The sequence below is a fragment of the Battus philenor genome, unplaced genomic scaffold (genome assembly GCF_028537555.1).
Source record: "Battus philenor isolate CCGP_79_NKW_IND1 unplaced genomic scaffold, ilBatPhil1.0.hap1 SCAF_5, whole genome shotgun sequence".
Classification (NCBI taxonomy): Eukaryota; Metazoa; Arthropoda; class Insecta; order Lepidoptera; family Papilionidae; genus Battus; species Battus philenor.
Genome location: NW_027181715.1, coordinates 11101710 through 11124143, shown reverse-complemented (window position 1 = coordinate 11124143; position 22434 = coordinate 11101710). Strand labels below are relative to the sequence as shown.

The 22434-nt window shown below is 32.9% G+C and overlaps 1 protein-coding gene across 1 annotated transcript; it reads left to right on the top strand.

The window, feature by feature from the left end:
- Positions 1 to 3877: 3877 nt before the first annotated feature.
- Positions 3878 to 20622, top strand: LOC137929685 (pancreatic triacylglycerol lipase-like). Its single transcript, XM_068772743.1, has 11 exons — positions 3878 to 4030; positions 10633 to 10739; positions 11907 to 12059; positions 12664 to 12801; positions 13475 to 13578; positions 13966 to 14093; positions 16135 to 16275; positions 17234 to 17326; positions 18469 to 18580; positions 19264 to 19403; positions 20444 to 20622. The coding sequence occupies exons 1-11, from the start codon at positions 3934 to 3936 to the stop codon at positions 20620 to 20622; spliced, it is 1392 nt and encodes a 463-aa protein (XP_068628844.1). The 5' UTR covers positions 3878 to 3933.
- The last annotated feature ends 1812 nt before the right edge of the window (positions 20623 to 22434 follow it).

The following is a 22434-nucleotide window of genomic DNA, read 5'->3' as shown; positions in this document are numbered from 1 at the left end:
AATTAGTGTTCTTATTGCGCGTAAATTAGGCAGTTTTCCATCCTAAGCTATTTACTTATTACGAATCGGTTTTCCTAATTAAAGTGTAACCTCTTTAACGTCTGTGCTGGCGACAGTTACAACAAAGCTGTCTATCGGCTCGTCGTTGCCACTCGAGAAACTTTAGGCCCCAACGCCCACCGGTTGCACGATTGATGAGCACCGCCTTCTGCCACTGCAGACAATGCGAGCGATTCTTAGACCTACGTCGGTAACCTTAGTTCTTTTGCGGATCTTCTTATTTCTAATTTGACTTAGAAACTTAAGAAAAGCTCTCTCTATTGCTTTCTTCGTGACCTTGAGCTTACTTATAACGCCTACCGTTAGTGGTCACGTCTCCATTCGGTAAGTTATTGCAACACACACAGGCCTTGGTTTTCGCGCATTGCGGTATTTTGGATGAGGTGGTTTTGAGTTTTCCGTACGCCGCCCATCCACTTGATGGGTTGCAATAGTAAATAATTACGTCCATGCGTAGTTTTTACTATTTAAGATCAAGTATTTTATAACAGATTTCTAATGATAAACGCATTAGAAAACTGTTATATATATGTTATGGTCTGCAAGCGCAGCGTAGGACGTTTGCCCATAAGGCGGACAGATGATTTTTTATGGTTGTTGGAAGACACTCGTTACAGCCTGCTTCCAAAGGGTGCTATTGGAAATTTATGGGGGAAGGAATATGTTTAGCTATGGGCGTCCTATGAATGAATGAAACGTGACATTCATAGCTTACTAATTTTGTTCACTGTATATTCATTATATCTACTATGATTACAGTATTATTATATTTAATTATGTTCCAGGAGTTATTGTGTCGCATTGTAAAAAAAAATATTGTGACATATTTTAAAGTGATCACTTTATTTATTGAAATAGTATAATTTTGAGGTCTGTTAAACGTGAATACAAATTTTCATCGTGTGAACTTACACACGCGAGAAGCTTATATTTAATTTTAAGATCATCATTATGTTTTAATAAATAAATATATTAAAATTATTAGGTAATATATAAAAGAAGATGTATAAAACGAACGGAAATAGTAAATAATTTTTATATGTATAGATTATTAATGATCTTACGGTCAAAAATTTATTTAAATAGATGGTTTAAGAAATAAATAATTGTTTTATAGTTATTTTGTCCATCACGAAAATACAAACATGCGGTATATGAATATTTGGTGTCATTTAGTCATAATTAGATATAAAAGCGACCATGGCCTGTTTTTGTATGTCAATGAGAAACTATTTCTTTGTTATCAAAATTATTCTTTTCATATATACTTAAGCGTAATTATGTGAAAGGCTGTTTAAATTTTCAAAATTAATAAATTCTTTTATTATTATTGAATTCTTATAGCAAGTTCTTGCTGCAGTCAAAGTAACAAAAGTTTTTTTCGACGTATTTGCTCTTCATACGTCTTTTTAAAATAAATTAATGTCTTGACAAAAAAGATTTTTAATTATCAGCTAATGCGGAACTGAATAACTGGGCAATAAGTCAGAATTGAGTTAATATACATTCTTAACTTATTGTTTAGTTATTGTCAGTTATTTGTAGATGATATGGAAGTAATTAAATCTAAAAACTAAGAGTAAACTAGACGTAAATCGGACTTATATCTCTTGAGTAATCGTTTTGAGTATTTTGAAAGAGTATTTGCGAATTTCGATCAGCTTGGCCGGATTTATCCCGAGACGCTAGAATCTCAGTGCATATGCAACGTGTTTATTTAATAAGCTGTAATTAAAAAAGAAACTTTAATATAGAATTCAACCTGTTAAAACAGTCTTTCTTATTAGAACTTTTACGATTATAAAATTGTTTTTTGTTTATTAAATCATTAAATAATTTGTCGTTTTAACTGTGTAGCCATTACAAAATGTAGAAACCCACAGCAAGGTATAGGTCTCCCCCAAAGACCCCACAATGACCGGTTTTGACTTCCCGCGACCTTGACTATAATCCAAGTTCGGTATTTATGAATTACAATACCTTAATGAATTGGACTAATTATTGTATGTTTCAGTAATTGTTATTACGTCTAAGAGGCAAGTACTGGAGATCGTAGGATTTTCCGGCGGTTTAATGTATCGATGATGACGAACTATCGAGTTTCCATAGCACAACTCATGAGGTAAAACATGTTATAGTTTTGTGACCACTTATTAATTACGTAATGATAACAGCAATGTTGGCATTACCCTAATGTTACACTATATACTTAGTTTTACTTCATTGAAGATAAATTCAGTTAACCGATAATGGAATTTAAAGACAATAAGCACTTAACTAAGTTATTGATCTTATTAACAGTAAAAAGTTCTAAGGGTACGGAAACCTAGCGACTGCTGATACATTTGTGACACTAAAAGATTTTGGAACTGGCCAGTTAAATAATACCCACAGATTAAGGAAAAAGTTCAGTTGCATTTTACATAAAAAATTGAGACATCTCTTTTCAAAGGTACATATTTATCTCTTGTATATAGTAGCCATTTTGTTCGGTCTCTTTTTGCTATCTTATGAGTTATAACATGCCATGGCTATAGAAATTTTGGAACCTCAGAAGGGGGGACGGTGTAGTAAAAAAGTTGATCGCTTTATTTCTTAATCGGATCGGGTATTTTGCAACACTTATTCCCGAAAACAGGGACAGTAACAATAGTGTGATATTAAATACTAGATATTTATTAGCCCGTTCGAAAATACGAGAACAACGTCCACACAGTCCTTCTCTATCAGAGCAAAGCGCACTCGACCAAAGCTACAACCAAGTATTTGACTATTGCTAGGGTGGAATCAGGAATGAGGAGATCTGTAGACGAATACAAGTAATCGACAAAACCAATTGGATTGGCAAGTTAAAATGGTAGTGGTAGAATGGCTACACTAAACGGATGGCAGTTGGGGCTTTAAGGTTCTGGAATGGAGGCTATGAGCGAGCAAACAAACTACGTCCTCTGTACACAAGGAGAACAGTTATAATAACAATTTATTTAATGTATTTTCTTATTTTCATACTCTTCCATCTTAATGTCATACATATATTCCTCTTTAGTTCGTTACAATTTCTTGCATTCCATTTCATTCTTTGTATTTCTTTCATATCTCACTTCACTTACGTCGCCTTCCCTCAACAAATAACTAGAGGTACATTTTATTTATATGGTTCATTATTTCTTTGGTTGATGACGGGATTAATACATTGTAAATTGTGTTTATTTGCTCCTAAACATATTAAATAAACGGAGAAAAATACAAAAGCAAACCCAGCAGATTTTTATTGTAAATCTTGCTCTTGTGCCCGATGTGTCAAACGAAAAGCCGGATAATATAGCGCAACTTTTGTCCTTAGATCATGGATGTATATAATAATAACGATATATTTTTATGAAAACGCCCAATATAAAGTAATTTGCGGTCAAAGTAATATTTTTTTGGTTTTTGTACTCTTCTTAAAAGTAAATACGTAACACTTTATTTGAACAATATGTGATTTTAGACCACAACAAGTATTATGCGAGTTTTTTAATATTTAGATTATCTACAAGTTATTAAAGTTTTAATTATAAACAGATAAATTATCTTTGGTTGTACTCTGCGTGTACATTTCCGGACGATCTTTGTTAGTATCTGAGCAATGAACGTACTGCGAATTAATTTGTTCGCCGGCGGCAATGACGGTTATATATTTGTTTGTAACATTGTATCCCGCTATAGTTTGAATTGTGTTTATTATCAAGTAGGACGTTTCGCATAGTATTTTAAATTTGAATTTTATATAATTCCGCTTCTATGGTTTACAACAAAGAAAAATAAAAGTGTTCCGAATTCAAAATTCAAATTAAAGACTTAACAAGGAGCTACAGTTTCTAATTTTTTAAGATGCTATTCATTTTTACACCGCAGAGATTTTTAACTCTTTTAGTTTTTTTGTGTTCAAATGCATCCGCTAGTCGACCGTGGGTAACCACAGACGAATGTAAGTTTGTTTTATTAATTACTTTTAATTAAATGCCTACAACAATGCATTTAGCGATAATTTATTTCCTTATCATAGTATTTTCAATTTATCTATCTATTTTGGACCTTGGGTCATAAATAAAATATATTATTAACTTTTAGTAAATTTTAATGTAGGTATAATTAAATCATTTATATGATTTTTTACCTAACAATGTTAATTCTTTGTCAGTGTTTAATGAATAATGACGTATTTTTATGGATGTGATATACAGGGGTGGACAACATGCGGCTCGCGAGCCACATGCTGCTCTTTGTTGAGTTATTTGTGGCTCACGATAAATTTAACCGAGTTTACTCCAATGCTAATATTTATGAAGTTTCGTATGTGTTTTAGAACTTCATTTTTCATAACTTCTATTAATATTCAATACATATTTTGTATTTTTTTTTTAAAAAAGAATTTTTACCATCTTGTATTCTTTTTAAAAAGGTACTTGGCATTTCTGTGATAAACTAAAGTAAAAATATGTTGCAATTTTTTATTTTATTCCACAGAAGCAAATTACATATTTACTTTAATATTTCTTTATTAATTTTATTTCGATTAGATGATAAAGTAAGGAGGCAATATTAATTTATTTATTAAAAAAAAAACGATGAATTGTTTTAACATATTTTACTTGACATTAAATAGTGAGAATTATTATTTAATACCGATGTCTTTACTTAATATTTGATATATAAATATGTAATTATAACAAAGTTCTATTTTAGCGTAGGATAGAAATGACTTTTGGTAGTGTAGTTTCTACTACCATCAAAAGGGTTGCGTGCTCTAAAACGATGCTTTTTCTTATAATCGTGCGATAGTCAAAACATTCCGTTAACATATAGCGTGCGTTTGTCAACTTTAAGCATGTTATTGCAAATCAGTTTAACATATTGCGAGCTGAACGATAAGCTTCTATGTTTTATAGATAAGCATATATGCTGTAGCTTGAGTATAAAAAGAATTATTAGCTTGTATGAATTATTAAATGTATAAAAAAATTAACAATTTTTTTTAATAATTTTATTTTAAACCTATAAATTTAGTGTTCAAAATTAGAATACAGAATCTTTTTCAGTGGATTGCGATAAAGATATCTTTTCACATCGGTTTATTCTAAGTCAACCATACCGCGACTGAATTTACTAAGGGCTCTTTTCAGGATGCGTTGGAGCCCTAATATTTATTTTACTTTTAAACATGTCATTATAGGTAAAACAAATAAGTTTAAGTTTCTACCAAATTAGGCACTTCTGGCATTCTTCTCTTGAGAAATACCAGACATTTGTATAAAAGATGTGGAAAATATTTTAAATATATAAATAATCGTCAAGAAAAACACATAAATATAATTTTGAAAACAGTGAGCAGTAGTAGCGGTAGATGACTGAACCTGGCGATCATAGGAGGTGGGTTCAATTCCCGGTAGCACTCACTATCACACTTTCAGCAGCGTCCTCTGCATGTCATAATACGAGGGTCAAACTGAAAGTTCTTAGAAAATCAAAAACTAAGCATTCTAGCAAGTTATTAGTTTTATTATAACTTTTCAAAATAGCGTCCATTTACATCAATACATCGCTGCATTCGATGGAACCATTGAGAAAAGCACCTTGCCCACTCGGCCTTGGGGGTCTCTTCGACGGCGTTTTGAAACGCAGCCACTGCTTCTTCGGCGTCCATAAAATGTTTTCCTCGAAGTTTTTCTTTTATTTTCGGGAATAAATAAAAATCGCAGGGTGCGAGGTCGGGGCTATACGGCGGGTGACCCAGTAATTCCACGTCTGAGGTCGCCAAATAGTCGATCGTTTGCCTGGCGGTGTGCGACGAGGCATTGTCGTGATGAAGGAGGATCCTGCTGCGAGGTCGTTTCTCTCGAACTTTTTCCAAGACAAGTGGCAAACAGTTGTTAGTGTACCACTCTGCATTAACCGTTTTCTGATCCTCTAAGACAACTGTCGCGTATTGACCTGTCTTTCCGAAGAACGAGGCCACCATCTTTTTTCCAACACTTCGACCTCTCTTCACTTTAGTTGGCAACTCTTCGGAAGGAAACACCCACTGAGCAGACTGTCTTTTGGTTTCCGGATCATAACAGTAAATCCAGCTTTCGTCACCCGTTAGTATGTCGAACACAGCATTTGAGTCACCTCCGTTAAATTTTTGGATCATTTCTCGGCACCAATCAACACGGCGGAGTTTTTGAGCCTCGGTCAAATTATGCGGTATCCAGCGGACACAAAGCTTCCTGACCGCTAAATGTTCATGGAGGATTTTGTACACTTGACTCATACCTATGCCTAGACTTGTCCGAATCTGCTGATAGGTCACTCTTTTGTCAGTCTCTATCATACGCCGCACAACACTGATATTGTCTTCAGTCGTCGCTGTAGAAGGCCGTCCCTCACGCAAATCATCGGTGAGATTAGTTCGACCACGTTTGAATTCATTAAACCAGTTGTAAACTGTGGCACGAGATGGGGCTTCATCGTGAAAAGCCAATCGAAGTCTATCATAACTTTCTTGTTGACTTATATGACATCGAAAGTCATAAAAAATCATTGCACGAAAATTTTCTCGGCTTAAATTCATTCTGACGTGCACAGACAATTTTCAATTTGCCGCCAAATCGTAAAACAAATGACAAATGAATGAAATGTATACTCAATATTATTAGTAAAGAGTTCTATTTTCAAAATTTAAACTTATTTTTTTAATATAATGCTTTTAAATTGCCAGTTCTAAAAACTTTCAGTTTGGCCCTCGTATCAAACTGCGATCGCCAACGCACCTGAAAATCATCACGATTATGGTATCCTATAGATGTCTTTGAGGGAGACCTATGCCTTGAAGTAGGCGTCTAACGGTTGAAAAGAAAAGAGAAGTAAATGCAGCATACATACGATAGTTTACCGCAGTTGTTTCAACATTAAAACAAAAGTTTTAATTTTGATAGAAGTCAAAGTAGAAAGATCATTTGTATAAGTTATCAACTCAACATCCAGTTTCTTGTTTTAAATTTATTATTCTTTCAATGTAATATACTTTTTATACACAGAACGAAAGGCGAAATGTCTAACAATCCATATTGCTTCGGATTACTGCTGTCAATAAAAATTTCAAATGAATCTTGTTCCACGGGGAGATAGAATCCGTCACAGGCTAAAGTGCAAAAAGATTGACAAGAACTTGCTCAATGAAATTTAGGAGGATTATTGTAACATATTCTCACGTGAAATATATGTCTGGTATTATATTATTATAGTTATGTAATAAATGAAAAATATGAAGTTATTCGATATCGCTTTTTCTTATTATATTATCGTTACGTTATGTATTGTTACTGAAATTATTAATTTTTAAATAAATACACTACTTTAAGGCTTTTACACCTGTAACCAATCACCCTTTATAAAACAAACCAACCTTTTATCTATTTTCGCGTACAATTAATATTATGATATTAATCTGAGAAGTGCCTAATTAAGCAAGAAATCTAATTACCACTTAACTATTATCATGATTAACTATGTATTTGAGAAGGACAAACGTTCGCGTGATGAACTGATTCTGGCCTCTGGCGTGCGGGCTTATTCGCGATCAACTGTTATTGAGGTTTGTGTCAGACGACAGCACGTTGTGCCGCTTGAATATTTACGAATAGAAGGAACTTTATTTTTTACTAAATGAAAGAATTAAACAAATATGTTATATTCGCCGGTTAGAGATAATATAGTGCTCCCGCATTTTTATAACCAAGTGAAAGCGACAGATGAAGTTAAATGGTTGTTGACTATTGTAAATAAATTTAGGAATCACAGGTTATTTATAATTCACGCAGAGCAGGCGAAGAGTAAACGGGAACAATCGTCATAAGTCAAATGTAGACTAACATTTTTGCCTCGAGTAAACACACTTTTAGTCTTACGGAGAAAGGAGAATTGTTTTTTTTTACAATGAAATAGGGTTTATATGTGTATAATTAAAAATTATTTAAACAATTCGCAAACATCGTTAATTTCAATACTTCGTTGAAGACCGAGGTTAATTTTATTTACTTCCTCATGCAGTAGCAAATGATGTGCATGCGTCGTTTAATAATAAAATGCGACACAAAATTAATAAACGTATCCGTAGTCATTTCTAGTATTTCTTAATCTGGGTAAATTCACTACCATGGTTACCACCAAATTGTCAAACTTTTATCATTTGGCATTGAATTTTAATTTATTAACAGACTTTTCTTGGTTACTTTTCCTGGTGGATTTTTAATATTAATCATTCGCAGCCTTGAACTTCCGCCATTAACTTTAGTCTTCAACTTTAGTCATCAACTCGATACCAGTATCTGCTCTTATAGAGCTAAGATCCGACATAACCCGTCTTTACTCCCGCATTAGTTCAAATGTATTGAATGAATTGATGAATTTCCTTCGCAGGGCTACGAAAACTTTTTCACATAAATACCATCGAGAGAAGATAAAACACCCGTTCTCCTCCCAGTGAATGTTCCGTACATAGTGCACCTTACTTCTCTTCCTATTCGCTTAAGGAGGACAAGGGGAAGTCCCTGTATCCGACACTGAAAGTTTCAGAAAACAAGGAGAGCAATAACACTACATGCTATATATATCTATATATCTCCTGCCTTGCCACCGACCGCCAGCCTCGAAGCCCCGTCTTAAGACGAGTCCACCAAAGGATCGAAATCTCACCACGAATAAGTACATATACGTACGTACAAGGCCTTCTCAGTCCGCTGCGGTGACTGTGGTATATAATTATTTACTATAGCTCTACCCCTTTGGTCGAGGAGGGTAGAGAGAGCGACACATTGAGCGGATTGCTTATGCTCTTGCGACTGTGCGTTAAGCAGATGTACTTCTCTTTGTTCCATGGCTCACATATTCAACTCCGAAACTAGGGTCACTTAGCTTCACTGTGAGTGGCCAAGCCACGACTAGATTTGAACGTAGCTCCACCGCCTAACCTAACCTCTATCCCAACATTGTTTAAGTTTTTACTTTAACGTAAATATTTTAGATATTGGCAACAAGTGTAGAAAAACTAACAAAATACGTTAGGACAATCAAATAGATATTAAGAGAAAAAAATTTCCATTAAAAAGAGTCATTATGACATGTATACATACATTATATATAACCTAAATATTGATTAATATATATTATTATTATATTACGTGAAGTCACATAGAGCGCAAGACCTGTCATTGGTGATGTTTGGCAGTGGCCTAAGACGCGCACCGTGCGTCTATCGGCTGACATTATGTTGATAATATATAACATACGAGATGTTAAAATCAAAAGTCAAAGATAGAGTTGTTGTATTATATCTGCGACGTTGCAGTAAAGATTTCACTGTCGCATACGATAATATGATTCATTGCGATATTGGGTTTATAAATTAACACCAGAACGATGCATCTTTAGGTCGAAAATTCACAATGCATCACGTTAGTCATTATTTAAATTAATCATTTATTATGTTTCTCTCGCTATTGTTTGTTAATATTTACCTGGGACATCCCTAAAGATTGAAAGCAACCACATCCTGGATCTGAGTCTGCGTGAACGTAATTCACACGCTCGGCTCATGGGATTTGTTGTTTTAGATAAGTACAACATACTGAATCATGAAAATTATGACATTATATAACATTTAAATAATTAAACGGGAACCTTTACGTTATTATCAATAGTATTTAATCACATGAATTAAACCTACTATAAGATTTGATAGGTACACGCGATCATTATGTTATATGGTTCAAAACAAAAAATGTAAAGATTTAAAGTAGGTAGATATCACATAATAACAAATATATTCTTAACATTTGTTGATGTGTTTTAAAGTTTAACTTTTTAAGATGATTGCAATAAAACACATGCATGAAAGACAATGATATTTTCATAACGCGGTTAGTCCTAACAATCGTACGACAATATAAGCGAAGAAAGTGGAATGATTATATCATATGACTGCTCCATTAATAAATGACAAACTGGAATCAAGTAATAAATCAAGTTCGACATCACCATTGTGTCAGCCGACAGCTGCAAGGCCTTCTCCAAAAATCGCCATGGTCTGGCGCTGCTCATGTCCAATATCCGCATATGTAATAATTTTGAGTACATGGTATTAAATATATGCTATTTTTTTAAATCCAGCCATTGCAAATTGATATATTGTTTATCATTTACAACACAGGAGACATTTAGGTAACATTAGGATTAGAAAAAATTGAATCACACGGTGTATAAAAATTATAAACTTTTTTGAATGTAAGGATTTTATAAACATGTGGCACAGATTTTTTAATCAATTTCCTGGAGTAAGCTGTTGCCTTAGCACTAGTTTTCGAGTTGTTTTATGAGCCTACATAAACCTACCTACAGGTACAAAATATCGAATTATATCTAATGGAGCAGTTGCTAATAAAATTATCTTTTTACGTATTGAAAAAATCATCTGCACATAATCATAAAATTATATTTAAAATCAATGATAAAATTATCAGACTAACCATTTCTTCATTATTTTTATTACAGTAGAAAATCACATCAGCCCCGAAGACCTTAATGAATTTATGAAATGGCATAACGAGAGGAACAACGTGACATTTACATACAGTGACGAGGACTATGGAACATTTGAGGTATTTGTTTACGTATTAGTAAATATATTGTATGTTATGTTCTAATAAACACAATGCCGCATAGAGTCCTTTAGCAGTTTGCTTGTTTTATGGCCCCTGCTATTAGTGGCCTGTCGTATCCCCTATCGTCGTGTCGTGTCGCCCCTATCTTTGGGAGGAACAGGGTTGTTAATTTTATTTATTGACTTTTTCACTCTTTTTTTATTATCTTTCTCTTCTTTCATTCATCACATAATCTATCTTTCTACTTCCTTCATTCCACAATTTTCTCAATCTTTCTTTTCTTTCTATGCGCCATACATCCTCAACATCCTCAACTACTACATTCTAGGTATCTTTATTTTCGATTTTCTTTAATCTCAGTTTTATACTACTTCTATTATGTACATATATTTATCACAGTTTTTATCTTTTATTCTCCTTATTGCAATATGCTTACTTACTATTCGACTTCCTAGTAATACACAATATTTGTGCTTATAATTGTTTTATTTCTCTCTATTGCTGTTTTGGCTAACTTCTTACAGTAGTTGAGGAACGATTTTCTTTCCTCTTCTTCTAACATGATGGAGGCAATAGTCGCCTCCTCTATCTTCCTGCCTAACTGGCATTCAGCGTCCAGCCGGAGACCTCCGAATGCGGGGCAGTGGACTACCAGGTAGACCACGGTCTGGTCCATGCCCGGTTCACAGAAGCATGAGGGGTCCTCCTTGAGCATAAACCGGTAAAGATACTCGGAGAAGCCCCGTACCCCGTGAAGAGATGGACGAGAACGCGTCCACTTCGATACTGCGGAGCAAAGGGTAGGCTGAGGCGGCGTCCGGGAAGATTTTACGCATTGTCGATGCCGTCGTACCTTCCATATACCTCCTATTCCAATCATCAAGCGTTCCCAGCCTAAGTTGTCGCTTGACGAATGTGATAGGGCATTCCTCATAATCCGGTTTTCTTTTACTCTTTAGGACCGCGTCCTTGGACTCTAATTATAGTTAATATACATAGCCGTGCATGTAATAAATGTTGTCTACGTTATTGAACATGTATTTTTATTTTTATAAGCTTGCCTCTATTTGGTTTAGTCGTTATAAGCATTGGCTCACTTTATATATATTGAGTCGTGTTTCTCACATTACTGGACCGTTCTATATATGAATTCTTTTGTCCTAGGAAACTTCAACTAATCTTCCCGTTCCGGATGCGGTAGACTGCTTCGGTTTGGGACCTTTCACTCGACTACTTATCAATATGCAACCGGATTCGGTCGAGCAAGTTAATACACATTTTTATTTTTCCTCTCGCCGTAGACCAGAAAGAGTTCAGGTAATTATCAAATAATCAAACTTTATTACATTTATCAAAATATTATGCTATTTACTATAAGTTTTTAGATATTACCATATTTTTATTATTGGTGTTTTAGTAACTTAATTTTGCTTGTGCCTAAAATTGGGATTTAAGGAAGTCATGTTATAATTATTTATATAAATAACGTAGTAAATAACAAAATAAAAACATTATTAAGGCATTAAATCAATAAATAAAGTAATCGCTCTGAAGTACGTTTTATTGATTTTTCTTCTGGTTACGACAAGGTAATAATTATTGAGATCATGAAGTCTTTCGGGGCAACTACTTCATATATAAAAATTATTTGTATTCACAACTAGAATATAAAAATTATTTAGCTAATAAATTTATATTAATGCGTTTTGTATCAATAACGACCGGTTATAGCTAACGAATCACAGGTAAACAAATTTACTATTAAATTCAAAATGATATTAGATATGACAAAAATACACATTAGTTTCGAAAAACATGACATACCGGTTGTTATCGATACAAAACGTTTCCTTACGATCTAACTTCATCGGGTGATTCCGTTAAACATTTTTTGTCGAACCTTAATACGTATTTTTTGCAGGTTTTTCCCGGAGACCAATTTGGTCTCGAATGGGTTGATTTCGACCCGAACAGAAGGACAATTATGATTGTGCATGGTTTCATGAGCCACAGCAATGCTTCCTGGGTTACCGCTATGACTCGGGCCTTTTTAGAGTGGGTAAGATCAAGGCGAACCTCTTTACAGTTGATACGTTAACATAGTATTATTCATTGCTTTAGAATGCTTTGTAATAGTTTCTTTATGTGGTCTTACTAAATCAAAGCGTGAACTATTGTTTGACTTAAATTTCTAAATTCTTTACCCCGATTAAGCATGCCTTCTATCATCACCATCATTTCTGCTGTATGTCGTCCACTAAAGGATACAAGCCTCCCCCAAAGATATCTAATAGAATCTGTTGGAAGCGGCTAGCTTCAGACTCTTCTGACAATCTTATAAAAATCGTCTATCAAATTTCTGTTATACGTTTTATATGCATTATTTTTATTATACACTCACACATATAAATACTCGTAATGTTTTTAGAAAATACTCTTATGATTTCCAATACAACATACTTTCGGAGATTCTTAGGTTCCATTAAAAATGTCTTTAGATATCAACCACATAACTGTTCCTTTGTGCCGTCGACGCTTATTTATACTTATTAACAAACAAGTTGGTTATCCGCCATTATGCCAAAGTGGACAGTTTCAATAATTTGTTTTTTTTTAAACAATTAAGTATTTACAAAACTGTTTAAAAAGAGTAATCAGTTTTAACAATTACGCGATTCTGCAGTTAGGACACGCCAACATATATTTATTTAATGTTAGACATCTCTTTATAGGGAGATGTGAACGTCATTGCCGTCGATTGGAGCAACGGCGGAAATACTTGGAAGTATTGGCGAGCGGTAGCGAACACCAGAAGAGTTGGTTCTGACGTTACCGGGTAAATAATTATTTAAATAATTAATCATTTAGTTTATCTTTTTTTAATTACTTAAATGGTTTTGCGAGTAACGAAATAAAAATAAAAAGTGAAACGACCGAAATCTTCGAAAAATTTTAAAGTAAATTGTATACTTTCTTTAAAGATTTCGTAAAAAGGTTAATGTTTCCGCTATTTAATTTATTACATTTTTATCCTTGGTCCCGGCCCTCTTTTGTGAAAACGATTCTATTGTAATTATTCAAATAAGTCCTTTTTGGTTAAACTGGTTAAAATAATATTAGTTAAAATTAAAAATACATATTTCGGTTTCAAGTTTGTAAATGAACCATCAAATGTTTAAAAAAAACTTTTTAGAAATTAACTTTTTTGTCTTTGCACACCAAGGTTCCTTCGTCAGTTATTGGAGGCGACTGAAGCCAAAGTAAAAGACTTTCACTTCATAGGACACAGTCTCGGAGCTCACATCTCTTCTTATGTATCTTATCATTTAGGCCGCGTTGCCAGAATCACAGGTGCGTTTTTGACGAAAATTCCATTAAATTTTTTAATGCTAGTGTAAACATTTTACGTAAATATATTTCAAGTAAGGTATATATCTGAACTTTGAGACAGAGGTTAACAGTCGAATCTGGCTATATTGCTCTATTGCTTTAAGATGAATTTCTTCGAACAAACTAAGTTACTAGTAATGACTTACGGTACTGAAATGTGGTCTCTTATTTCGGGCTTTATAAGCAAGTTAACAGTTACTCGACGAGCCATGGAGTGGGCAATGCTCGGGTTTACTTGGGTACGTTGAAGTGGTAATGTGAAGACTTCATAGCCCGCCGAAAAGATGGCACCCGGGGCCTTAAGGTTTTGGTATAAAGACCATGGACCTAGCTAGTGTAGCGTAGGACGTCAGGATGCAGGAGGCTTTCAACCAGTTTTATTCGAAATTTATGTGACAAGCCTTTGTCCAGCTGCGAACGTCATATGTCTCAAACTATAACAATGAAATTAAAAAAGTGATGTATACATAAATGTCTACTTAAAGGTTAAATATTTTGAAGCAAAAGGAATATTTTATCAAGTCCAAATACAAAAGTTCTAAATTATATCAATTGTGTTTACCCTCATCGAGATTAAATTCTCATAGCTTTTCTCGGATCATGTAAAGGCGTCGCTTTTCTTTAGAAACCGGTAAAACATAGTATGTTATTAAATTAAAAACAGGTTGTACACGTGAACGAATTATAATGTTATTATTTTTTTGTATTTAGTGTAAAAATGATAAACGTAATGTATAAACATAATGATGAAACAGTAAAAAGTAAAGATATAAACATTTCAAAGATATAAAAATTTCAAATTACCACCACACAATTATTAATTGAATTATAATATTGTGAATTGAAAATTATCGCAGCTTGTAATAAAAATAAGAATTGTTGGAAACCTTTTCCTCGTGTTTTTCCAATTAATCAGTAATTATGTTACAACGAATTAAATTGTCTTAAAATTTCATTATGTATTTAAAATTCATTTTTATATTTTAATTTACTTCGTAATAAATTTTATTGTTTGCTGTGGTTGGTCACGATATATATTTGATAATGTCGGCGCAGAAATATATACGAGTATAAATTGTAATTGATAAACTTAGAGTAAATATAGACAGCTGCAACGTGGTTTTAATGAGTTGTTTATTACACCTTTGACGCATTACATGTCTGACAAGATTATTATAAAAAAGCGATCAATCATTTAATATTAATATTTAACTTTTTCTAATTTTATTTACAAGAAAATACGTTACATATAGAGACATTAATAAAGTCAATGAGCCATTGCACTTTTCTTAAAAAGGACGTTTGGTAACTTAATAGAATGGGTAATATCCGTGAATAGTTCCTAGTAGAAAATAAACGCAAGATTTATTATTATTTATGTACAGACACTAAAGGAAGTCTTAGTTTTTAATACAAAAGTTGTATATATTGTAGTTGTAGATATTGGAGAAATCGTGTTTCATTACAAAAGTAGGATAAAAGATATAGCTTATTTTTAACTAGCAAAAATCAGACTTTTTTGTTGCATTTTTTTAGTTTTGAAGTAATTTTTCCTCTTTTTATCCATTAACAATACTGTCGTAAACGTTACTCTCTATATTATCATAATATATAGTTTAAATATGCCGTTAAATACAGTATTTTTACAAGTCGTGCTCTTATAGGTCTGAACCTATATTTAATGTAATGAAAGATATACGTTAAACATTAGAACATTACCTTAAAATGTAAAACTTAATTACAATATAAAGGTGACAAACTGCGCGTTTCTCATTAAGTTATATCGAGGCACTAATTGGCTAACTTGTATTAATTTATTTATTGTAAGAAAAAATATTACAAGACATTGTTACGGTATGAATCGGTCTTTGATGGTTATCGAGCAGTTCGTATACTATGTTGCCTCTGTCTTAGAAAATGTACAAAGTTTTTTTAATGCGACTTGTCTTATTTTGATTTAAATAATACTTTATAGTGATCAAAGTAATGATTCATATTCTAGGTCTAGATCCGGCTCAGCCATGTTTCCGTACAAACAACTTAGTAGAACGTCTGGATGCTTCTGATGCTGATTTTGTGGACGTCATGCATACAAACGGACGCCTTTTGGAAAGGATCGGATTTGGATTTCCTGAACCCGCTGGTAAATTAATGAACATTTAGGTGTTATGACTTAACCGCCTGTATTTCTTTATTTTATCTACACATACATATTTAAAATGTTGTGAAACTATTTCATATTTGTTGTAATTACTTGTCGTAAATAGATTTTAAGGGCAGCTGAGTATTTATGTTATTAAAATGCAAGGTTATCACTGCTCTGACACAAACCTCTTTTTTATAACGATTTTCTTTCATCTTTGTCCTAATACATGTCAGTTTTTTTCATTGTTTGTAGATATAGTTGCCATGTACTTTACACGATGTATGCATCTTCTGAGAATTGAAATCGCAACTTAGCATCGCAAGTCACAGACTTTACCCGCTAGGTTATCACAAATAAAAATTAATAAATTTTAATATCAATATACTAACTGACCCGACAGACGTTTTCCTGTCGTAGCTATGTGTAATTAGTTCGAACCTTAATGACGAAATCAAAAGCACAGTGTTCACTGCAATGCTTTGTGTATCAAAATACAACGTTTTTAGTTTTGTTTTTTGATGCAATATTGATCCAACATGGGTATAGGTGACAAGATAATATCAAAACATTCTCTTTGCGATTTATTTATCAACATTGCAAATGCACATTAGAAATTGTATATAATATATATAATAATCTACTACAATTTATTAGGAAATATGTAATAGAGATGATTGAAATTTAAAAAGCCGTTATTATATTATGGCGTAATCCAGAAAAATGGGGATTCATTTTAAGACAGGTATTATACATCTTTACCTTGCCACTATGTCCATAAAGCCGATTTTATAGTTTAACGATCACGTAGCCAGGAAAGTCGGTGATAACTTGGGTAAAGTTTTGATCACCGGTTGATTGGACGGCAACCGCAAGTCCGCAGCCTCACGTGCTGGTCTGATCAGGTCTAAACGACGCTTGATACCATTGTAGTCAAAGCAAATGTATCTATGAACAGGTCATGCCGATTTCTATCCTAATGGCGGAATGAAACAGCCGGGGTGTAACAACGCATCCGACTCAATCTGGTCTAAAATTCTTCCTGTTTCGAGTAAGTAATTTGATGATTGGTTTATTTCAGAAATAATAAATAACGTAATGGTAATAAAGTAAAAACTATTTTCAAAATTCGTAGTACTACGTATTAAAATTTATCATTTTTTTCTATCTGTCAGTAGTTGCCTGTCGCATTCCAAAAAAAAAACAACAAAATGTGACATATTTCAGAGTGATCACTTTAAACACTTTAAATGGAAATTGGTGTAAACCTTTAAAGCTTTATGCTGACAAATGAGCTTTATATTCACCTATATAAACTTGTGACACCCATAACCAATCGAGATTTAACATGTACATATATTACAATATTTGATAATAATATAGCCATTGATTTACTCGTTAAAAATAAAATATGAACTATAAACATGAATATTATAATATCTTAAATTTATTTTTATATATTTATTGACAGAGCATGTCAACAATATAAACACATTTTTCGTGTTACTTACACTTACTAATACTAATATAACACTTAATATTACTAATCAGAAATTAAAACTAAATTAACACCAACATTACAAAGTTTTTGTCTTACTCCGGTTTTTAATAAAACAGTAACTGGTATCACAAATGGTAGATGCTGTAGCCGTTATTAACATGTGGTATAGTTACATTTGTTCGTAATTTATAATTGTTAACACATATCTGTTAAAGTAAAAAACGATCCTACTTTACTACATATTTTTTAATTTATTTCATTTTACATAATGATTGACAGATATTGCCTTAAAACCTTGAGTAGATTTATAAAGACGTTACGTTCTTCCGAATTTAAAATCCGCTTCGAGCGAGCAAACTGTCTCAATATGGTCAAATCTATGTAAAGATATATATATACATAAAAACCTTACTATTATATATATATATACATATATATTTATATGTCTATATAAACACATATATACACATATTTATAAATGTATTTTGTTAAATATTCGAGAATGGTAATTTGAGTAGACCTTTTAATATTTTTTGGTGCGATTTAATTTTCGATTTATGTAGGTAGATTATTCATGAGATACATACAGTTACGGTGATGTTTCTTTACTATATTCGTAGATAGAATGGTTTAAGTAGCTACAATCATAAATAACCAAAAACGTCATTTTCCAAACTTTTTTTATTTCTCAGGACTTCAACAAGCGATATGCAGCCACGGTCGAGCATATCTCTTGTTCATCGAGAGCTTGGTCAATAACAACTGTTCATTCAGAGGACACCAGTGGAATTTGACTTATGAAGGGTAAGCAAGAATGTAACACTTAATATGATCGGAATAACTATTTTCAATATGTTCTACATTCAAAATTATAGCGTCGTTAATTATGGGTGCCCATGAACCGATTTGTTATTTATTTATAGAGTACACACAACAAGATACAGCCAAAGTACGATTAAATAGTTTTTTTTTTATTAATAAATAACTGATGAATCAAAGATGCGTTTCTATGTACACACAGCATGATAAAGGAAAAATATTTTTGTATAATACATTACAAAAAGGTTCAAGAATTAAAATAAAAATCCAATGTCAAATTGGCGCTTAAATTTTAAGATATCCCATTTATTATTTCATTGATGAATTTCCTGTTCATAAACATTTTTGTGCATTCATTATTTTTCTTTCTTTAAGGCAACAGTATGACGACAGTATTTTATGACTGGTCAACGATGTTCAGAAAAAAAAAAACTCCAGGTTATATGTAATAGCTATATATAATGTAGTTACTTTTATATAAATATTATCTTTTTTACTTTTATTAATGTCTTCTAGTGTAGTGTTAGTCTTTTACTTACATAAATGGCATTAAACACGTTTAAAATAAGTTTAATCACATTTTCATTTAGTGTAATGAGCAAATTACATTCATACTTTTTGTAAATAAAATCAACCGCAATAAATATTGTTATTTTTACGATTTACAGTGTGAATGCAACTTTAGAAGCGGCGTGCAACAGGGCGGCATCGTGTTCTGAGATGGGGATACGAGCGATTGGAGGGGCAGGTACACCAAAAGCCAGAGGAGCTTACTTTGTGCTCACCACCGAGAGGGAACCTTACTGTCGTAAGTAAACCAACTAGCATTATCACCATGGTGTTAGAAATTTTGAGTGACATTGATTCAACGAGCAACAGTGAGGGCTATGCTCCCGAGCATTTATCTACGAGATCGAATCAGGAATGAGGAGATGCGTAGACGAACAAAAGTAACAGGCCTAGACCAGCGTATTGGCGAGTTGAAGCGGTAGAGCCCAAGTCATATAGTCTACATGACCACAGAGAACTTAAAGTTCTGCTGTGGAGGCCATGGATTGACAAGCGCAGTAAAGAACGTCCACCTACGGGGTGGACAGACAATCTGCAAAGATCGTCGGATCACGATGGACACTGGCCTCTTCCAACCATTCGTAATGGGAAGCTGTGGGGGAAGTATATGCCCTGCAGAGGATAACCTGTGGTAGACATGATGATAATGAAAACACGTTGGCTTCCCAAATCCAGAGCAAGCCAAAATGCTATTCAATATATTCTTAAAAAGAGGTGTATTATACATAAATGCTATTGAGTATGTACTTGAATCTCTACATCAATAGGGTGACAGCCAATTGCGTCATGGTCCTTTTAAATTATTATTTATAAAAATGATTCGTTTAATATGTTTTTGAATTCAAAACTGGCTTGACCAATTATTTAATATATACTTGTGCAGAAGAGAAAAAAAAACAACTATATATGTTAGTAAAATAATATTTATTTTCTCATGTAAATTACACAGTAAACTAAAACAACTATCCCTTGCTGTCAAACTTTCACAAAAAGGCGCGTTATGACTAAGACATGTAAAGAACTGAATGGGCAACTTATTTCGTTTGTCGTTATTTATTATTAAGACAAAAAATACACTAATAAAGTTAATATCCTAAAAAGCGTATTATCTATTAGAAGTTTTAATTTATGTATTATTTCACTGGACTGTGGCAGGCAATTTCAGACAGTGCTACCAAAAGAGGTGTTTCTGTACAGTCGGTAAAGAAGATTATGAGACTATGATGATTTTCGTTACAGTAGTAATGTAAGTTTATTTCACTATTTGTTAAATTTCAGCAACTGAGTGGCAACGTCGCCATCCGCAACCGGAACTATTACGAGACCTACGTGAAGGTTTCCGCCTCGATCGCTCCGTGAAGCCTGTCACAAAGGATATATACGCCGATCCTATGGCTAGTGACGTCATCACCACCACTACCACGGAAGCCAGTTGGTTCAAACGTTGGTTTGGTTAAATGTATATTCTATGTATATTCTTCATAATCATTTGAATTTGCTCAAAGTAGAATAAATAGAATAAAGTTTTTTCCTTGTTTTTCTATCGTTTATAGTATTAGCCAGTATTAACCAAGTCTAAAAATGTTTTTAATCAAAGTTGCAATAGCGAGGCCTTTTTCAGCTAACAATGTGTATACAGCAATATCGCAATGAAAGATTTCAGTTTGCATTTAGTGTCGATTTCCTTTAACGGTACCGAAACTTGCCACCATTTCATATTTTTTCTTTCAATTAAATAGAGGGCTTCATCCACTCGAAGTTCGATCCCCTGGGCTCTACAAAGTCCACTTCGGTAATGACAAGGTCCAAACCCTCCGCTACAATTTGTGATTGCGAGTTGGGTTTAGTTCGACAAGTCCAGAATATATTTTTTTCTTTTTAATAAATTCTTAAACATTTGTTTCAATGTATTAAATAAATTTCTCAAAAGTATAATTTTTTTTTTCAATTATTTTTCGAGATATTTACAATGTATTAGTTAAATACAATCTGAGATTTTAAGTTATTTTAGTGTTTTATTTTTTTGGATATATTTGTGATATAAAAAATATACTAATGAAATAGACGCATAGGGGCCAAAATTTGTTGATAAATTTTATTTAACTAATATTTATAAAAAACTAATTTATTGTGTGTTTGTAATTTTATTAATAAAATTTTATTTGTTTACTACTGCTGTCTTTATTTCTTATTCCTAGACCACCTTTGGCCGAGTTGGCAAAATGTTTATTGATACATAATAATAACATTATGAACGATTTTTTTATTACAAATATTTTACCCATATTTCGAAAATGTTACCTTTTTAACGATGATATGAAATAAACACGTTTCGTTCGCTATTTCTTAAGTTTATTATTTATACGAATGACAATATTTTAATTATTTTTTTCTTTAATGATTGTTTATGATAAATATAATTATTAATTTAAAAAATACTAAGAATTAGACACATCAACTAAAGAAGATTTAAAAAGTCTGAGACAGCACAAATCAAAACTTTTATGGATTGCAGATATTATAGGCTTTTATTCTAGTAGTCTCAATTTGTATATTGTGTTTCACATATGTACTGTTTAGGGTACGTCAGCAAAACTAGCTTCACCCTTGGTCCTCCTTATTTGGAGTACCACCTTCACAGTTTACGAAGCGTATTAAGAACTCTTAGAGAAACTGTCTGCGTGTTACCATAATGAATATTAATTTTCATGACATATTGTTAACTCTAGTTATTCTAGATCTTTGGTTGGTAAATCAAGTGTAAAAAGAAACAAATCGCATAATTTTTTTTTCATTTGTAATGAACAGTGGTAGCCCAGTGGAAGAGGATTGAGACTTGAGATCTTAGCTCACTACGGGTTCGATGCCCGGGATACAATCTTATATAGTATAATTCACACTGATTATATTCGATTGCCACTGTCCACAAACAAGTTTCCAGAGGATGGGCAGCAGCGGCTTCTGAGTACCATAATACCATACTTCAATCGCCTCTATCCTCTATCAGTGGACTGAACCGAATGAATAGGACTACATTTTTATAGTTTCAACCTTCTTTTGCAGCAAAAATATAATCAATAATCGATCAAATATATAACATTGTCCTTTTTACAAAACAAAGCATTGGACAATAATTTTTGACTGTAATGATGTAAGGTCGCTTTCAAGTGGTCTTAATATATGGGCAAGGCTTATTTCTAGCAGTGGATGTCTTAAGGCTGTATTGATGGTGATGTTAAATGATATTTGTGTTGTTTCATGGTCATTAA